General features: G+C 36.8%; 1 protein-coding gene across 13 annotated transcripts in view; it reads right to left on the minus strand.

Moving 5' to 3' along the window:
- Positions 1-3,291: 3,291 nt before the first annotated feature.
- Positions 3,292-18,605, minus strand: part of HELQ (helicase, POLQ like) — a 45,934-nt gene continuing 30,620 nt past the window's right edge. For 3 of the 13 annotated variants that reach the window (XM_036906362.2, XM_036906358.2, XM_036906363.2), the window contains 4 exons: positions 9,279-9,452; positions 7,095-7,208; positions 6,062-6,196; positions 3,292-3,515 (listed from right to left, as the gene is read on the minus strand). In XM_036906362.2, the coding sequence (XP_036762257.2) occupies positions 3,408-3,515; positions 6,062-6,196; positions 7,095-7,208; positions 9,279-9,452 (531 nt within the window). In that variant the 3' untranslated portion in view covers positions 3,292-3,407. Of the gene's footprint in view, positions 3,516-6,061; positions 6,197-7,093; positions 7,212-7,448; positions 8,208-9,278; positions 9,453-18,605 lie in introns of those variants that run through there. The other 10 variants (XM_036906361.2, XM_036906357.2, XM_036906359.2 and 7 more) reach the window with 9 other exon arrangements.

An 18,605-nucleotide genomic window follows, 5' to 3' on the forward strand; every position in this document is an offset into this window, starting at 1 on the left:
CGAATGGTAGGATTTGTTTCCTTCTTGTAGCTGAAAAATATTCCATTGTGTACAGTACCATACCTTGTTTATCCATTCATAAATAGCACGTTTATATTACATACTTACACTCTCCTGAAAGACAAATATCACACCTTCTACTCCAAATGGCCACCTATCACTTGGGTAACTGTTCACTGAGGAAAAGGATCAAAAGACTATTTTAAAAATGAAAAATGAAGGAAATGGAGCATGTTAGCATCATATTTTTATTTCTATAATCATTTCATAGAATTTTAGGCAGGAGGAAGAGCTAATACATATGCTGTGTGTGCCATACTGATTGACTCCTTTCCAAACACAAGCAGGGTAGCTTGTAATGCAAATACACAGAATCAAAAAAGGAATTATCAGTGTGACCCAGATATGAGTCTAGGCCCTGTCACTTATTCATGGGGTGATCATGGGCAAGTTGCCTTTTCTACATTTGTAACACAGAGTAAAAAATAACACATACCTTAGATGTAAGGAATCATCTAAATAACACATATATGATGTTTAGTGCTGGCACATGGTGAGCCCTCAATGAATAGTTTATTGTCATCATTATTATTTATCCTTAAAAGAGTAACAAAATAAAATATACTTATTAATATGATAATAAATTACTGGAATTGTCAAAGACAACCACATATAACAATATTTTGTGCCACTGGTATTATTTTTTGTTATAATGGGGTCAAGTTCAAAAGTGGCAGTGATTCCTGTGTGGGAAGATTCTTACAAACAGAAGCATAAAGCTAAGGATATTAGTCCTTCCTGAAAAAAAATGTCAGTTTGGATATTTATTAAGAAGGCAGCTAGGTTTGGAAAGGCTTAATCTTGACCAAAACTTTGGTGCGCCCAAGAGAAAAGCTTTTTTTTGGTGGTGGTTGTTTAAGTTCATGGTGTAAATCAAAAGGAGCTAGGACGTTAGAAAGACCTTGGTGAAGTTAAGCATCCTGGAAATGGGCAAGCTTCCTCATAGCTTCAGAAAAATTAAAAAAGGACAATCTGACGCTACATTGGAATTGCTGACAGGTTAGTGTTTTGAAGCCTAACGTGAAGGAACTGCAGGTCCTTGAGGCTTCAGTGATAGTCAAATGAAGTCAGATTCAAATCTTCATTTAACTAAAACTTAATTAAGTTTGAGAGCTAGAAATTCAGCTTAATATATTCCTACAACAAGGTGCAGCCAGCTGTTCCAACTGCATTCACTGAGGTACCCATAGTTTCCAGTGTGGTTGAAGTGTCACCCATATTAGTTATTGACTTCTCTGCCTACCACTGCTTCTCCCTGCCTCCTGGGAAAAGTACAAGCCAGAACACCACACTCTGGCCACAGAGTGGGCAAAGGACCAATTAGAGCAATTAGGATCCTTCCCAGATATGTTTTTTACCTGGAGGTAGTAGCAGAGAGCTTCTGCTTTGTTCTTGAAGCTCTAAGAAAGTAAATTTGGATGCCTGATGATGAGTGCTTCCAGTTCCCTAAGCCAGTTCTAACCCGGCCCTGGTTTGAAAATGTGGCCACTGAATACTTCTTTTTGTTTACGCTAGATATACTTGGGTGCCTGTTAGTTGAAACTGAAAAACCATGTTATTATAGATTAAATTTTTAAATGTATTTGAGTCTATTTTTATTCTCCACTGTTTCCACTAATCTACTTATCTCTTCTCTAGAACTGAAATGTTTCAATTTCTTTACATTTTTGTATCTTTTAGGGCTAATACCCCATCATTATACTTGATACAGCCTTCCAGTTGGATTGACCTAGAGAAACACTGATTAAGGGTGGGAGAGATTGTCCTGGGAGCAGATATAGGGATTCTACTTTCTATAAAGATACCCAGCCAACCTCACCATCTCTAATTGTAAATTAATAAATTAAGTTGGGATTATTAATCAGTCTTTTATAAATTGGTCACCAGGAATAAGGGCTCACTTATAGTCTTACTTGAGCAGAGTAATAAAACTAGGGTTTCTAGATTTAAAAAAACTGGACATTTGACCATGGACCACCATGGGCACACCCCGATGGCTGGGCCCAAGCAGCCGCAGGCCCACCAGATGATCTTTTAGTCTTTTTACCTGACAAATGAAATATGTGAGTGAAACCCAAGATTCTAAGACATTAGGATGCCATACTTTGACTCATATGAAGTGGGATGTGAATGAGATAAAATCAAGGCCAGATGAATCACTTAGGAAGGCACAGAATGGGAAAATTCTACCAAGACAGTACTGTAGAATGGTTTGGTACACAGCCTGGGTCTGAATTCCTGCTCTACAAAATTAGTACATGACTTTGGGCAAGTTAATTTCTCTGTGTCTCAGTTTACTTATCTGTAAAATGGGGATGATAATAATAGTACTTGCCTTACAGGGTTGCTGTAAGGATTAAATTAGTGACATAAACCACTTTTAACTGTGCCTGGCAAATAGCGATTACTAGGCAAATGATTGCTATATTATAATGCCCTAAAATGCTAAGGCACAAAGAACTTAGACTGAATCTATTTGCAAACCTTCCAGTGAATGTCTTAAGCAGGTGAGTAAAAAGTTTAGTACTCATAAACATTGCTAGTTATTACCTTTTTTCCTACAGTTAACCAGTCATCTCCATTTGAGTTATAACTCTGAAAAGGGAGAGGGGAGAGGCAATATTTGTGTTTAGAGAATCTTTGAATTTTTAATTTGGGTGGTATTCATTCTTCACAGAGATTCCTCGTTTGAGCAGTGTTTGAGTACTGTGGTAGGTGCTATGTGGCATACAAAGAAGATAAAAAAGGGCTCGACCCTTCAGATTTCAAACTAACAGCATTAAAAAAAGACATGGGTGTAAATGAGGGGCTCAGAATACTTATAGGAGGGAAAGATGTATGTATGGGTGGGGTGAACATGAACCTGGACAATTTCATTGAGGAGACAGTATTTAAGCATTTTTAGTTACCACCTGAAGTACATAGTACAGTTTAAAGATAATTTTCCATGCTCTGGGAATAGCTTAAAGTGGTTAGGAAGTGGAGGATCTGAAAATTCTGGGAAAAACCCTGAGATTTCAAATAGTCCAGTTTGATGAAAGAAATGGGTAAGAGAATAATGAAAGATTCTGGCTGCAAAAGTAGGCTGGAGATATGTTGAGGAAGTTGGATTTCATTTGTGGCGGATACTGGATTTCTGAGCAGGGAATTAATATGTAAGTACTGAGCAAGATGGATTCTTAGTGGGAAGGTTATTGCAATTATGGGTGAAAGATATATTCAAACATCATCCATAGTTCTTAAGGTATAATTAAAATGTATTTTTTTCATTTATAAATTACAGGGAATATTTAATAAAACATATGTACAATAAATAATTCATATCTGAAAGTGCCCATCAAATAGCTTCATGCCTTTTCAGTGGAAGAGGCCACAGTGCCAGGAAAATCAGGAGGCAATCTCAGTAACTCTTCTACTTCTTCTTGCAAAGCCTCTGCTTTTTCATGCAACAGCATCTACGATAAAAAATCAAGTCAGGAGGCCAAAATATGCATTGCTAGAGAATTACTAACATTTTTATCACCATCTATTAGACACCTGAATCCTTACACATCAGAAATCGAGACATTAAAACTAATAATGAGATTGAAAAATAGCCACTTAAGAACAAGCGATTATAGTAAATGAGGCTGAAGCATTTAGTGAAAGCCATTTTAGCTGATCATTGCATTTGGTATATCAAAAATAAAAGAGCTTTAATACTCTCAAAGATTTGTTTTATTGAAGACTCAGCCACTTAAAAATGCACTTTTAATCTATAAAATCTATGACAATTTTGCAAAAATTGTATTAGCTCTTGGAAATGTTATCCTTTCTATATGCATTTAATAGTTCTGAAAATTACGTATGCTATCTTTTAAAAATCTCTCAGTGTTTCAAAGTAGTTTTATTAAAGCTTTTAAAACTTACATGGTTATTTTCAAAAGAAACCAGGAAAGAGCAAACAAAGTACTTCTAAACATGGCACATATTAGATGTCAACGAACATTTGCTGAATAATGATTTTTTCCCTTTTCTTTTCAAAACCAGAAATAAAAGTTTGGTATTTGTTGCAACTGGGTTTTGTGAACATTTGCTCAGTATCTGCACTACTTTTTCACAATATTTTATAATAAAACATTTGGCCAAATAACAGGGAGTGGAAAAAAATCATGACACAAAAGTGAAAGTGAAAACCCCACTCTACCAATTCGATATACGCATAGTACAGAGCATTATATAGAAAAGAGATTAAAGGGTAACTAGGTAAGCTTCCCAGTAGCTGAGGTAATGGTGACTATGTAAAATGAATTTCCCAACACAGCCTCTAAAAACTACACAAGAAAAAGAGCAAGTAAACCACACCAAATTCCTGTGCAGCATTACTAGAATACAGAGAATACCATCAATGTCAGATTACTTGCAACTAAAAAAATCCAGCAGAGCCATTTCTCAAGCTCCCACATCAAGTATTTGCAGATATCAAGGTGGGGTTGATAGAAACTAATGGAAAAGCAAGAGGGAAACAGAGAGTCTCAGAGGAAATATAAGCACCTCCAGTGAGAGAAAGGCTACTCCAAGTACAAAAACACGGAGAAAAGTCTATTGGTAGGTTAAAGCATGGTGTATAGGAAGGGACTTACAGTGTGTGGAACTCTAGAAGGCAGCTGGGAAAGGCAATGCTTTTGGGGGAAAAAATGGGTAAAAAGGGAGACGTTCCTTTGGAAGCTGAACAGTGAGGGAAAAAAGAAATAGGTGGGGATAATTTAGGATCCTGTATGACAAAAGGAAGCTAAAAAAAAATCAAACAATACAGCTCTCCTACCCCAAGCCCTTCGTTAAAGTAACTATACTTTGCTACAACGGACACTGAGAAACTCTTGAAGTAGGAATCTCATAAACCACTCCAGATGGCCATTTCTGTCTAAGAAATGCAGAGGCATAAGCAGTTCTCATATACAAAACTACTATATAAAAAGAAAACAGAAAGTGGGAATCAAAGCACTTCAGCTCATAAAAAATTCTTTCCCTGAAAGCAAACCATGAAGTAGAAAAATTGCACCACCCCACTCCCAATTGAGTTAACCTAATGAAACAAGGTCAGTTGTAGTGTCCCCACTTGTGAACTGAAGATGACATGGACTCTGCCCATCTCATAAGGCTGTTGTAAAGATCAATTAAGGTAATATAAACAATGTGAGCACCATCTAAAAAATAAGATGGAAATTTACTTTTTAGCTACTTCTGATCTAGATATGACAATAGTGTAACAATGAACTTTTTAAAAAAAGCTAAGTAATATCAGTTTACAAGAACAGAACTACAACTGAGATCAAAGAGGAAATAATCACAAACTGCTCTGTAATGGCTTCATCCACATGGAGCAGGAAGTAAGGACAAACTGGACTACACCTAGCAAAGGGTAACCTGGACAGTGAATGGCCTAAAACTAGATTATTTAATATCAAGGAAGGAAAAAAAAAAAGAGAAACCATGAAAGCAATGAGAGCTGTTTCCAAATGTGAAAAACTGTCATATGAACAAAGGACCAGAATAGTCCCAAGGGAGTAGTACAGCAATGTAACGGTAGACCTACTAAGAAAGCAACATTTAGCCTCATCATTTTGGGATGCTTTTATAACATTAAGAGTGTCCAAAAATAGAAGCACCTAATTTTTGAGCTTGTAAGCTCCTTGTCAATGAAAGCGTTCAAAGGTGGGAAGACCAGATGTCAGGGATACTGAGGAAAGGACTTCTGTGAAAATGGTATAAGGAGGCAGAATGCAATGAGTTCCAGAGTTCCCTCTACTTCAATGAACTCCTGAAATTGTCTATTTCTTTAGGAGGTCCTTTTTCTCTTTTTAGCAAGATTAGTGTCATAACAGATGCACTCTTTTTATCCACATACTGTGAGTATATACATTTGTGTTTATAGTTAAATATTTTTGTTTTTATGTCCTAAGTATAAAGAGATAACACTACAAAATAACATGAAAGTTAAAAAAATGCTTTGTTTGTTTACCTTTGCTGAAGAAACAATTTGCTTGGCTTGGCGTCTTGATAAATGATCAATTGTCTTTATTAGCACTTCAGGATCTGCATTAGCTAAGTGCACTAGACTTTTATAACCTGCATTGTATAACTGTTTTGCTCGACCCTGAAAGGTATTATAAAAATGAGTAGGATCAGATTTTGGGACTAGGAAAAAATAATTAAGTGTTTTACTGGAGGCAAATATTTCACATGGAAGAGAGAGGAATAAACTGAATAGTATAGTAAATATGATGAGATAACAAACAAAATCTGAGGAATTTTAAAAGATGTGCTTAGGTGGTTCCAATTGGATTGCAAGATAGCTTTCCATGCAGATTAAGTCAACTGATATTTACAATCAGGAAGGAGAACTCCGTTAAGGCAATTAGGTGCTGGGGGCATTATTTTAGTCTTCCAGCCAGACTGTTCTAGTCCAGTATACTTAAAATGTTGTCACCATTTATTCAGGGGACTAACCAGTATGTGTGTGTGTTTGTGTGTGTGTGTGTGTGCTCCGAAGCAGAACCCCTCTGATTCAAGAACTGAATAACAGAGAGCACACTGAAATCAAGGGTTGGACAAAAACAGAAAGCTGAGAAACCACCTTTTCTTGGGATACTTTTTTTCACTCCCTTAGGTAGTATAAAGAAGCCTTGTTATCACTGAATCACCACTACCTTAAGTAAGCACAGTCTAAACTGACAGAAGGTAATTCTTTACTGGAGTGGAGGATGAAGAGACGCTGAGGAGTGGCAGCACACATATACTTGGGGAGTGTCACCTTTGTCTCTACTGTTATTAATTTTTTTAAATGTGATTTTTCACTAGAACTGCTCCCAAATTAACAGGGGATCTCTGGGAGGCCATGGCAGCAATTTATTAAAAAAAAAAAAGACACCAATGACAAATGAGCAATAAAGCTGTTGCTGGCCCTTACCCGTGATAAAACTTCACAGAACAGTAAAATCTGATTTTTCTGTTAACTGAAATTATGTCAGTTGTGAAACTGGGAAGCTACTAACCTCTAAGACTCCAGTCACTTCCATGAGAGGGATCAGCTCTGCCTTTACACAATATGTCAACTTCTTGGTAAGTTCTACCAAAAGGGCTCTATAAACCCAAAACTCCTCAAGTTCCTGCTGAAAACAAAGAAACAAAATTTAAATCTGATAAGTTATTTCAAAGTTTAGTTTGTGTGGTAGAGGACTCAGAGAGGCTCTTCCCTTATGTAAATTCTGGAACTTGGATTAAGCCAGAGATGAACAATGAATAAGTAAAATTATTGTGAGGAAACATGGCAGAGATTCTGAGGAATTTGCTGAAGTGGTTTTGGGATGAGGAAATAGATTGAAAATAAAAAAATGAGACAATTTAAGAAGAGTTCTATTCACTTTTATCAAACACCACCAAATGAATGCATAGTTTTTCTTTCCTAAATGACTGAAAGCAATTCTTCCCTCTGGGAATTTATCCTGAAAACAAAATACTAAAACGGAAGGATTCAAATACATGATGATGCTCAGTGCAGCAATATTTAAAACAATAAAAATATGGAAACCATGAGTCAGAAACTGTTAAAGCTGGGTGGGTAAATGGGTATTAGTTACATTATTTTGTCTTCATTTGAACATGTTTGAAAATTTCTATAAGAGCAGTTTTTTTTTTTTAAACATCCCTTTCTAACCTTTGGGTGTCACTGTTAGAGTATGTGAGGTATGGAATGGCATTAGCTGGTCATTTTTGTGACCACTGGGAAAGTACAATGTATTAAAGGTGGCGGAGTTAAAAAGAAGAGAAGAAAACCTTGAGCAGAACTAGGGAATCAACCACCCTGGAATTGCCTTAGCTCTAGCTTTTCTCTCACACAAGATAATCTTTTTCCTTATTGTTTAACTTCTATGGAGTTTTCTTATTAACTGTAGTTAAAGGCACCTTAACTAATACAACTGGTATACCACTTATATAGCTTTTTAAAAAGAAAAAACACCTTAAAATATTGAAAATACATTCATGAGGGCATAAGTTGTCAGGTAGATTTGTTCCTAGGATCCATCATCAAATTACAGTAGTCTTCCAAGTTCAACTTACAGATTCTTTTACCTGGACAATTCTGTAAGACTAAAGTCCTTATAGTTCTAAGTAAAACAAAGATATAGAATATTAGGGAAAGCATCTTTAAATACGAAGAACAACAAACATAGGAAATGTATTCTTTATTATTCATAATTTTTGCCTACTTCTTAGCTAGTATGTGATTAAGGAGTGTAAGCTAATATTAAAAAATCAGTAAAAGTAAAAGATATTTAGAAAAGTAAATTTGCTAAAATAATTATCATTCAATGCAAAGTCAAGTATTTTTTATTATTTGCTCATTAGCACGTATGGTAGAATAATTGCCACATACATATAAAGAATATGGAGATTTAAGATAGGGAAAATGAAAAAGACTTTAAGTTTAAAAATAGAATTCATAGGGGAAAAGTTTTAAAAAAATTGAGCATAAAAACAAATATGGAAAGGATTATTATGTCCTCAATAAGAAGAAATTAAATGCAACAAAAATGTCTTATATTATAAATTCATCAAAAAAATTATCTGAATAGAAATGTTTGGTAAATTTTGTTGGGCTATTTAAAGAAATTCTGATAAAGCTTCTTTTAGTAAATTCTTAAACAAACAAATCTATCTCAAATGCATATGACCAAAATAAAGTTTTCTTCCTGAATTATTTTATAAAACATTTGATGTAGAAATGTAAAGTGGCTTCCTGACATTGGAAGCAAAAATGGTCAATTACTGTGACAATCAATAGAAGACGGTACTAAGCAGTCACAAGATAGCTGCTGGATAGTGTAACATACTGTACAAGTACTTTACATGGTATCATGTATATCAATGGAGAAATGTCATTTTGAAAGTTGATCACAAACACTTGAAACTTTTATTAGCAGTGGTTCTAACAGTTAGGATAACTAGGTACTTGTTCACTATATATTTTAGCTGGTTTTATCTTTTTTGTATCTTTACCATAAATATGTATATAGTATTTTTAAAAGCAAATAAATGCAAAAATATATTTTAAATTTTGAGTGCTTTGTAATAGCAGAATAAGTCAACAATAAGAAAATGCTAACTTGTTTATGAGTTTATTAATAGTTAAAACCAGAAGATGCACAAAGCATATATCATCTATTTAACGGAATTACCTCACAGAAATGAAGCACACAAGATGCAAATGCAGCAGCGCCAGTGAGAAGATTCTGGATATATCCTCGAGGCATATTAAATTTTTCAGACACACTCCAAATGTTGGTCTCTTTGAGCAAGGTATAAAGAACAAAAGACAGGTATAGTCTGTTGACGATATCTTTGTCCACCTTCTAGAAAGACACAATCAAATAAATTTATGTACTGGACCTGCTAAAAATGTAACATTTTATTCAAATTGGACAAAAGGTAAAATTAATGAATTTGTATTACAGGAGAGTAGGATAAAGTGATTCACAGAAATAAAAATTCAATTCTAACATCTGTGCTTTTGATTAACTCAAATCATCATTTTTGTCCAAGTATAGAGAGATATATCAAATTATTTCCAATTTAAATTAAACTTCTTTCTATAGGGAATGTACTGGGTTGAACTGTGAGTCACCCCATCCCAAAGATATGTTAAAGTCCTAACTGTGGTACCTGTGAATGTGAACTTATTTTGAAATAGGATCTTTGTAGATGCAGTTAGTTAAGGATCTTGATGAAATCATCTTGGATGTACAGGGGGCCCTTCAGGGCTCTTTTATCAATGACTGGTGTCTTTATAAGAGGAGAAGACACAGAGTGAGAGACAAGGAGGTGACATGAAGATGGAGGCAGACACTGGAGGGATGCACCTGCAAGCCAAGGAACACACCAAGGATTGCTGGCAACCAGCAAGAGCTAGGAGAGAGGCAAGCTACTTTCCTCCTTGGAGCCTCCAGGAGGAAGCAACCTTGCCAGCATTTTGATTATAGACTTCTGGCTTCCTGAACTGTGAGAGAATAAATTTCTGTTGTTCTAAGATACTCAGTTTATTCTAAGTTGTTATGGCAACTATAGAAAAAGAACACAGGAAGGGAAGAAATTTGGGAGAGCTTTACATTTAAGGTGATATTTTTAGGTTGTATATTTATGTGAATGTGATTATAAGTGACCAATACATTTATTTAGATAAATATGTCAAAAAATGCATCAACTAGCTACTCTTAGTTTCTTATAAACTATGGGTAAATGTTAGATTGTATGATTTTTACAGGTCATGATAAAGAATTAATGTTTCCAAAGTTAGCACACTGAAAGAAAAAAACGCTTCCTATAATTGACAATTTTTATTCTGTGTATCTGCTTCTGACTGTGTTGCTAGTGACTACATTTCATGTATAGTATTTCATAGCTAATATCATGCTAACTTAGAAACTGAGTAACTCCTGCTTAAAATCAGAGGAAAAAAAGGATGAACTAGAAAAAAAGGATAACATATAAAATTATTTCTCGACTATAGAAGGAAAGAATGTTTGAGGTGAGAACTTAGGGTGACATATCCGAAGGATGTGTGAATTACAGATTCTGCATGCTGATACTGGATCACCCTTTAAATTAAGCTGAAAAAGCAAGATAGTTGAATAACGAGTAGGAAAAGACTGCTTTTTCATTTCCCAATTTTAGTGCACCTTCATTATTAAGTATAAATTGAGTAAATGTAGATTTTTCCTTTGAATGTATTTTCTAAGCCAAGAAAAATGATATAATTATATTACATGGCAACACAAGGCGCTTTATACCACTTCCAAGATATATTTAAAGAAAAGAGGTTTGTGGGGGACATGTTCTTTTTCAATGTGGAGAAATCAATTAGATTTTAAGTATCACATTCTCTAGAATTATGAGACTGACGCACTGCCTACTGCGCTAAGGAGGCTGACTCCATTCTCTAGAATTAAAAGAAGATATTTCTAAAACATCAAGCCAGTAACTAATCCATTTATAATTTAGATAAATTCATATTTAATTGAAAATTTTTTATTTATTACTTGAACATTTGCTGACTACATTTCAAAAATGTAACAAAAATTCTGATTTGAGTTTAAAAAAAAGATGCATTATTTTAATAAGATTTTTTAAGTGTTTATTATTTGGTAGTGAGTTCCAAATTAACAAGATTTTGTTTTTATTTTGTATTTTAGAGTTGGATATAAAAGGTTTGTTTTAAGAAATATTTTTATTTAACATTTTGAAGATGTAAACAACATAGACATTTCTGAGGTAAAAGATCCAATCTAAATATTATGATAACATGAATGCTGAACTACTATATATTTATAATTTTATGATACAGCAATACATGGGACAGTGTACTATTCAATTCAAATGCAAGTAAACACCATCTTCCTTTTTTCAAAATGAAATGTTACATGTATGTAAATTTTAAAAATATAGGGAGAAATGATGGATAAGATAATTAGGTTTCAATGAAGATTGGATTACCAAAGAAAATTAAAAATGAAAAAATGCATATTCTGAGATGGGAGATGATACTACCTTATGGAATTTGAAGGCATTTTTGCCAAATAATTATTTCCACTTCTCTTAAAGTCAGCGTATGCATTAGACACTTGCTTCACATATGCTGATCAAACTTTAAAACACCAAAAAACAAGGTATCACACCCAAAGGAGTATTAGCTTACATACTCTAACCTTTTAAATGCTTTATGTAATCTAAGTACCAGAACTAGGAGTTATTTGAAGACAGCAAAACACAATGACAAAAACCCAAAACTTGTCCTGTCTCAGAATCCCTGATACCAAATAGAATGCTTAATAAAAAGTTCCTGGAAGATTGGAGCCAAGATGGCAGCGTGAGTAGAGCAGCAGAAATCTCCTCCCAAAACCACATATATCTATGAAAATATAACAAAGACAACTCTTCCCAGAATAAAGACCAGAAGACACAGGACACCATCCAGACCACATCCACACCTGCGAGAACCCAGTGCCTCGTAAAGGGGGTAAGATACAAGCACCAGCGCGGCGGGATCCGAGCGCCCCTCCCCCCAGCTCCCGGTGGGAGAAGAATAGGCAGAGCTGGAGGGAGACGGAGCCCAGGACTGCTGAACACCCAGCCCCAGCCATCAAGGCCAGAGTGCAGACACAGTGCGTGCATGAGGGGCCCTGGATACTAGGGAAACAAGGCAGCAAGAACAGTGAGCAGGTACCGGAGGACATAAGAAAAGCGAGTGGCCATTTTTTTTTTTTTTTTTTTTTGCTCTTTTGTTTTGGCGAGTGCTTTTTGGAAGTCTTAAAGGGATAGGGACCCCAATACTAGGGAAACAGGGCAGCAAGACTGGTGAGCAGATGCCTGAGGCTGGCGCCGGAGAATAAAGAAAAACGAGCGGCCATTTTTTATTTTATTTTATTTATTTAATTTTACAAATTTTTTTTCTTTTGTGGTTGTTCTGTTTTGGCTGGTGCTTTTTGGAAGTTTTAAAGGGGCAGGGCGGGACACTTAATCCAGACGTAGATAATCCAGGGATCTCTGGGCACCCTAATCCCCTGGGCTGCAGGGAGCTCGGAGGCCCCTTACAGAGATAAACAGCCTCCAGGCCACTCCCTCTCCAACGGGAATCCACCATTTTGGAGCAGCTGCCCGAGCCAGGCCACGCCCACAGCAACAGCGGAGATAAACTCCATAGCAGCCGGGCAGGAAGCAGAAGCCCTGTCTGCGCGCAGCTACCAAGCACAAGCCACTAGAGGTCGCTGTTCTCCTAGGAGAGGAGGGCCACAAACCAACAAGAAGGGAAGTTCTTCCAGCTGTCACTCGTCCCAGCTCTGCAAACTATTCCTATCACCATGAAAAGGCAAAGCTACAGGCAGACAAAGATCACAGAGACAACACCAGAGAAGGAGACAGACCTAACCAGTCTTCCTGACAAAGAATTCAAAATGAGAATCATAAACATGCTGACAGAGATGCAGAGAAATACGCGAGAGATATGGGATGAAGTCCGGAGGGAGATCACAGACGCCAGAAAGGAGATTACAGAAATGAAACAAACTCTGGAAGGGTTTATAAGCAGAATGGATAGGATGCAAGAGGCCATTGATGGAATTGAAACCAGAGAACAGGAACGCATAGAAGCTGACATAGAGATAAAAGGATCTGCAGGAATGAAACAATGTTAAGAGAACTGTATGACCAATCCAAAAGGAACAATATCCGTATTATAGGGGTCCCAGAAGAAGAAGAGAGAGGAAAAGGGATGGAAAGTATCTTGGAAGAAATAATTGCTGAAAACTTCCCCAAACTGGGGGAGGAAATAATCGAACAGACCACGGAAATACACAGAACCCCCAACAGAAACGATCCAAGGAGGACAACAGCAAGACACATAATAATTAAAATGGCAAAGATCAAGGACAAGGAAAGAGTTTTAAAGGCAGCTAGAGAGAAAAAGGTCACCTATAAAGGAAAACCCATCAGGCTAACATCAGACTTCTCAACAGAAACCCCACAGGCCAGAAGAGAATGGCATGATATATTAAATGCAATAAAACAGAAGGGCATTGAACCAAGGATACTGTATCCAGCACGACTATCATTCAAATATGATGGTGGGATTAAACAATTCCCAGACAAACAAAAGCTGAGGGAATTTGCTTCCCACAAACCACCTCTACAGAACATCTTACAGGGACTGCTCTAGATGGGAGCACTCCTAGAAAGAGCACAGAACAAAACACCCAACATATGAAGAATCGAGGAGGAGGAACAAGAAGGGAGAGAAGAAAAGAATCTCCAGACAGTGTATATAACAGCTCAATAAGTGGGCTAAGTTAGGCAGTAAGATACTAAAGAGGCTAACCTTGAACCTTTGGTAACCACGAATTTAAAGCCTGCAATGGCAATAAGTACATATCTTTCAATAGTCACCCTAAATGTTAATGGACTGAATGCACCAATCAAAAGACACAGAGTAATAGAATGGATAAAAAAGCAAGACCCATCTATATGCTGCTTATAAGAAACTCACCTCAAACCCAAAGACATGTACAGACTAAAAGTCAAGGGATGGAAAAACATATTTCAGGCAAACAACAGCGAGAAGAAAGCAGGGTTGCAGTACTAATATCAGACAAAATAGACTTCAAAACAAAGAAAGTAACAAGTGATAAAGAAGGACACTACATAATGATAAAGGGCTCAGTCAAACAGGAGGATATAACCATTCTAAATATATATGCACCCAACACAGGAGCCCCAGCATATGTGAAACAAATACTAACAGAACTAAAGGGGGAAATAGACTGCAATGCATTCATTCTAGTAGACTTCAACACACCACTCACCCCAAAGGATAGATCCACCGGGCAGAAAATTTGTAAGGACACAGAAGCACTGAACAACACAGTAGAGCAGATGGACCTAATAGACATCTATAGAACTCTACATCCAAAAGCAACAGAATATACATTCTTCTCAAGTGCACATGGAACATTCTCCAGAATAGACCACATACTAGGCCACAAAAAGAGCCTCAGTAAATTCCAAAAGATTGAAATCCTACCAACCAACTTTTCAGACCACAAAGGCAAAAAACTAGAAATAAACCGTACAAAGAAAGCAAAAAGGCTCACAAACACATGGAGGCTTAACAACACGCTCCTAAATAATCAATGGATCAATGACCAAATCAAAATGGAGATCCAGCAATATATGGAAACAAATGACAACAACAACACTAAGCCCCAACTTCTGTGGGACACAGCAAAAGAAGTCTTAAGAGGAAAGTATATAGCAATCCAAGCATATTTAAAAAAGGAATAACAATCCCAAATGAATGGTCTAATGTCACAATTATTGAAATTGGAAAAAGAAGAACAAATGAGACCTAAGGTCAGCAGAAGGAGGGACATAATAAAGATCAGAGAAGAAATAAATAAAATTGAGAAGAATAAAACAATAGCAAAAATCAATGAAACCAAGAGCTGGTTCTTCAAGAAAATAAACAAAATAGATAAGCCACTAGCCAGACTTATTAAGAGGAAAAGAGAGTCAACACAAATCAACAGTATCAGAAACGAGAAAGGAAAAATCACGATGGACCCCACAGAAATACAAAGAATTATTAGAGAATACTATGAAAACCTATATGCTAACAAGCTGGGAAACCTAGGAGAAATGGACAACTTCCTAGAAAAATACAACCTTCCAAGACTGACCCAGAAAGAAACAGAAAATCTAAACAGACCAATTACCAGAAAAGAAATTGAAGCGGTAATCAAAAAACTACCAAAGAACAAAACCCCCGGGCCAGATGGATTTACCTCGGAATTTTATCAGACATACAGGGAAGACATAATACCCATTCTCCTTAGAGTTTTCCAAAAAACAGAGGAGGAAGGGATACTCCCAAACTCATTCTATGAAGCTAACATCACCCTAATACCAAAACCAGGCAAAGACCCCACCAAAAAAGAAAACTACAGACCAATATCCCTGATGAACATAGATGCAAAAATACTCAACAAAATATTAGCAAACCGAATTCAAAAATACATCAAAAGGATCATACATGATGACCAAGTGGGATTCATCCCAGGGATGCAAGGATGGTACAACATTCGAAAGTCCATCAACATCATCCACCACATCAACAAAAAGAAAGACAAAAACCACATGATCATCTCCATAGATGCTGAAAAAGCATTTGACAAAGTTCAACATCCATTCATGATAAAAACTCTCAGCAAAATGGGAATAGAGGGCAAGTACCTCAACATAATAAAGGCCATCTATGATAAACCCACAGCCAACATTATATTGAACAGCGAGAAGCTGAAAGCATTTCCTCTGAGATCGGGAACTAGACAGGGATGCCCACTCTCCCCACTGTTATTTAACATAGTACTGGAGGTCCTAGCCACGGCAATCAGACAAAACAAAGAAATACAAGGAATCCAGATTGGTAAAGAAGAAGTTAAACTGTCACTGTTTGCAGATGACATGACACTGTACATAAAAAACCCTAAAGACTCCACCCCAAAACTACTAGAACTGATATCGGAATACAGCAAAGTTGCAGGATGCAAAATCAACACACAGAAATCTGTGGCTTTCCTATACACTAGCAATGAACCAATAGAAAGAGAAATCAGGAAAACAATTCCATTCACAATTGCATCAAAAAAAATAAAATACCTAGGAATAAACCTAACCAAAGAAGTGAAAGACTTATACTCTGAAAACTACAAGTCACTCTTAAGAGAAATTAAAGGGGACACTAACAGATGGAAACTCATCCCATGCTCGTGGCTAGGAAGAATTAATATCATCAAAATGGCCATCCTGCCAAAAGCAATATACAGATTTGATGCAATCCCTATGAAACTACCAGCAACATTCTTCAATGAACTAGAACAAATAATTCAAAAATTCATATGGAAACACCAAAAACCCCAAATAGCCAAAGCAATCCTGAGAAAGAAGAACAAACTAGGGGTGATCTCACTCCCCAACTTCAAGCTCTAGTATAAAGCCATAGTAATCAAGACAATTTGGTACTGGCACAAGAGCAGAGCCACAGACCAATGGAACAGACTAGAGAATCCAGACATTAACCCAGACATATATGGTCAATTAATATTTGATAAAGGAGCCATGGACATACAATGGCGAAATGACAGTCTCTTCAACAGGTGGTGCTGGCAAAACTGGACAGCTACATGTAGGAGAATGAAACTGGACCATTGTCTAACCCCATATACAAAAGTAAACTCAAAATGGATCAAAGACCTGAATGTAAGTCATGAAACCATTAAACTCTTGGAAGAAAACATAGGCAAAAACCTCTTAGACATAAACATGAGTGACCTCTTCTTGAACATATCTCCCCGGGCAAGGAAAACAACAGCAAAAATGAGTAAGTGGGACTATATTAAGCTGAAAAGCTTCTGTACAGCAAAAGACACCATCAATAGAACAAAAAGGATCCCTACAGTATGGGAGAATATATTTGAAAATGACACATCTGATAAAGGCTTGACGTCCAGAATATATAAAGATCTCACACGCCTCAACAAACAAAAAACAAATAACCCAATTAAAAAATGGGCAGAGGAACTGAACAGACAGTTCTCCAAAAAAGAAATACAGATGGCCAACAGACACATGAAAAGATGCTCCACATCACTAATTATCAGAGAAATGCAAATTAAAACTACAATGAGGTATCACCTCACACCAGTAAGGATGGCTGCCATCCAAAAGACAAACAACAACAAATGTTGGCGAGGCTGTGGAGAAAGGGGAACCCTCCTACACTGCTGGTGGGAATGTAAATTAGTTCAACCATTGTGGAAAGCAGTATGGAGGTACATCAAAATGCGCAAAACAGACTTACCATTTGACCCAGGAATTGCACTCCTAGGAATTTACCCTAAGAATGCAGCAATCAAGTATGAGAAAGACCAATGCACCCCTATTTTTATCGCAGCACTATTTACAATAGCCAAGAATTGGAAGTAACCTAAATATCCATCGATAGATGAATGGATAAAGAAGAAGTGGTACATATACACAATGGAATACTACTCAGCCATAAGAAAAGGGCAAATCCAATCATTTGCAGCAACATGGATGGAGCTGGAGGGTATTATGCTCAGTGAAACAAGCCAAGCGGAGGAAGAGAAATACCAAATGATTTCACTCATCTGTGGAATGTAAGAACAAAGGAAAAACTGAAGGACAAAACAGCAGCAGAATCACAGAACTCAAGAATGGACTAACAGGTGCCAAAGGGAAAGGGACTGGGGTGGATGGGTGGGTAGGGAGGGATAAGGGGGGGGGAGAAGAAGGGGGGTATTAAGATTAGCATGCATGGTGGGGGTGGGAGAAAGGGGAGGGCTGTACAACACAGAGAAGGCAAGTAGTGATTCTACAACATTTGCTATGCTGATGGACAGTGACTGTAAAGGGGTTTATAGGGGGGACCTCATATAGGGGAGAGCGTAGTAAACATAATATTCGTCATGTAAGTGTAGATTAATGACACCAAAAAAAAAAAAAGGCAGTTCCTGTGTGGAGACCTCCAATGAGTTGTACACAAGGGTATAAAGGGCATATGAAAGTGTAGGCAAAGGGTCTGTTTGTGTTTATACAGAGGATCAAAGCCAAATTGGGCTACCCCGAAAATGAACTAAGATACGATATGAAAAAGAACTTCCAACATCAGCACTCTCTGGAAGACTCATGCCAGAAGATGATCATCAAAAAACCCCAACAAAGATCAACTCACTGCTACAGGTGTAGATGCACTCATCCCACCAGCTCCTGGACTTGCCATGGGAATGAAGGAGATATCTAAGCTGGCCTGTGCATACAGTAAAACAACAAATTTGACTGGATCTATACTGTTGGAACTCAACCAAGAATTAGGAGAAGTGCAAATTGTAGCGCTCCAAAATCTTACAACTACAGACTATTTACTGTTAAAAGAACACAAG

Source organism: Manis pentadactyla, chromosome 5 (genome assembly GCF_030020395.1).
Source record: "Manis pentadactyla isolate mManPen7 chromosome 5, mManPen7.hap1, whole genome shotgun sequence".
Lineage (NCBI taxonomy): Eukaryota > Metazoa > Chordata > Mammalia > Pholidota > Manidae > Manis > Manis pentadactyla.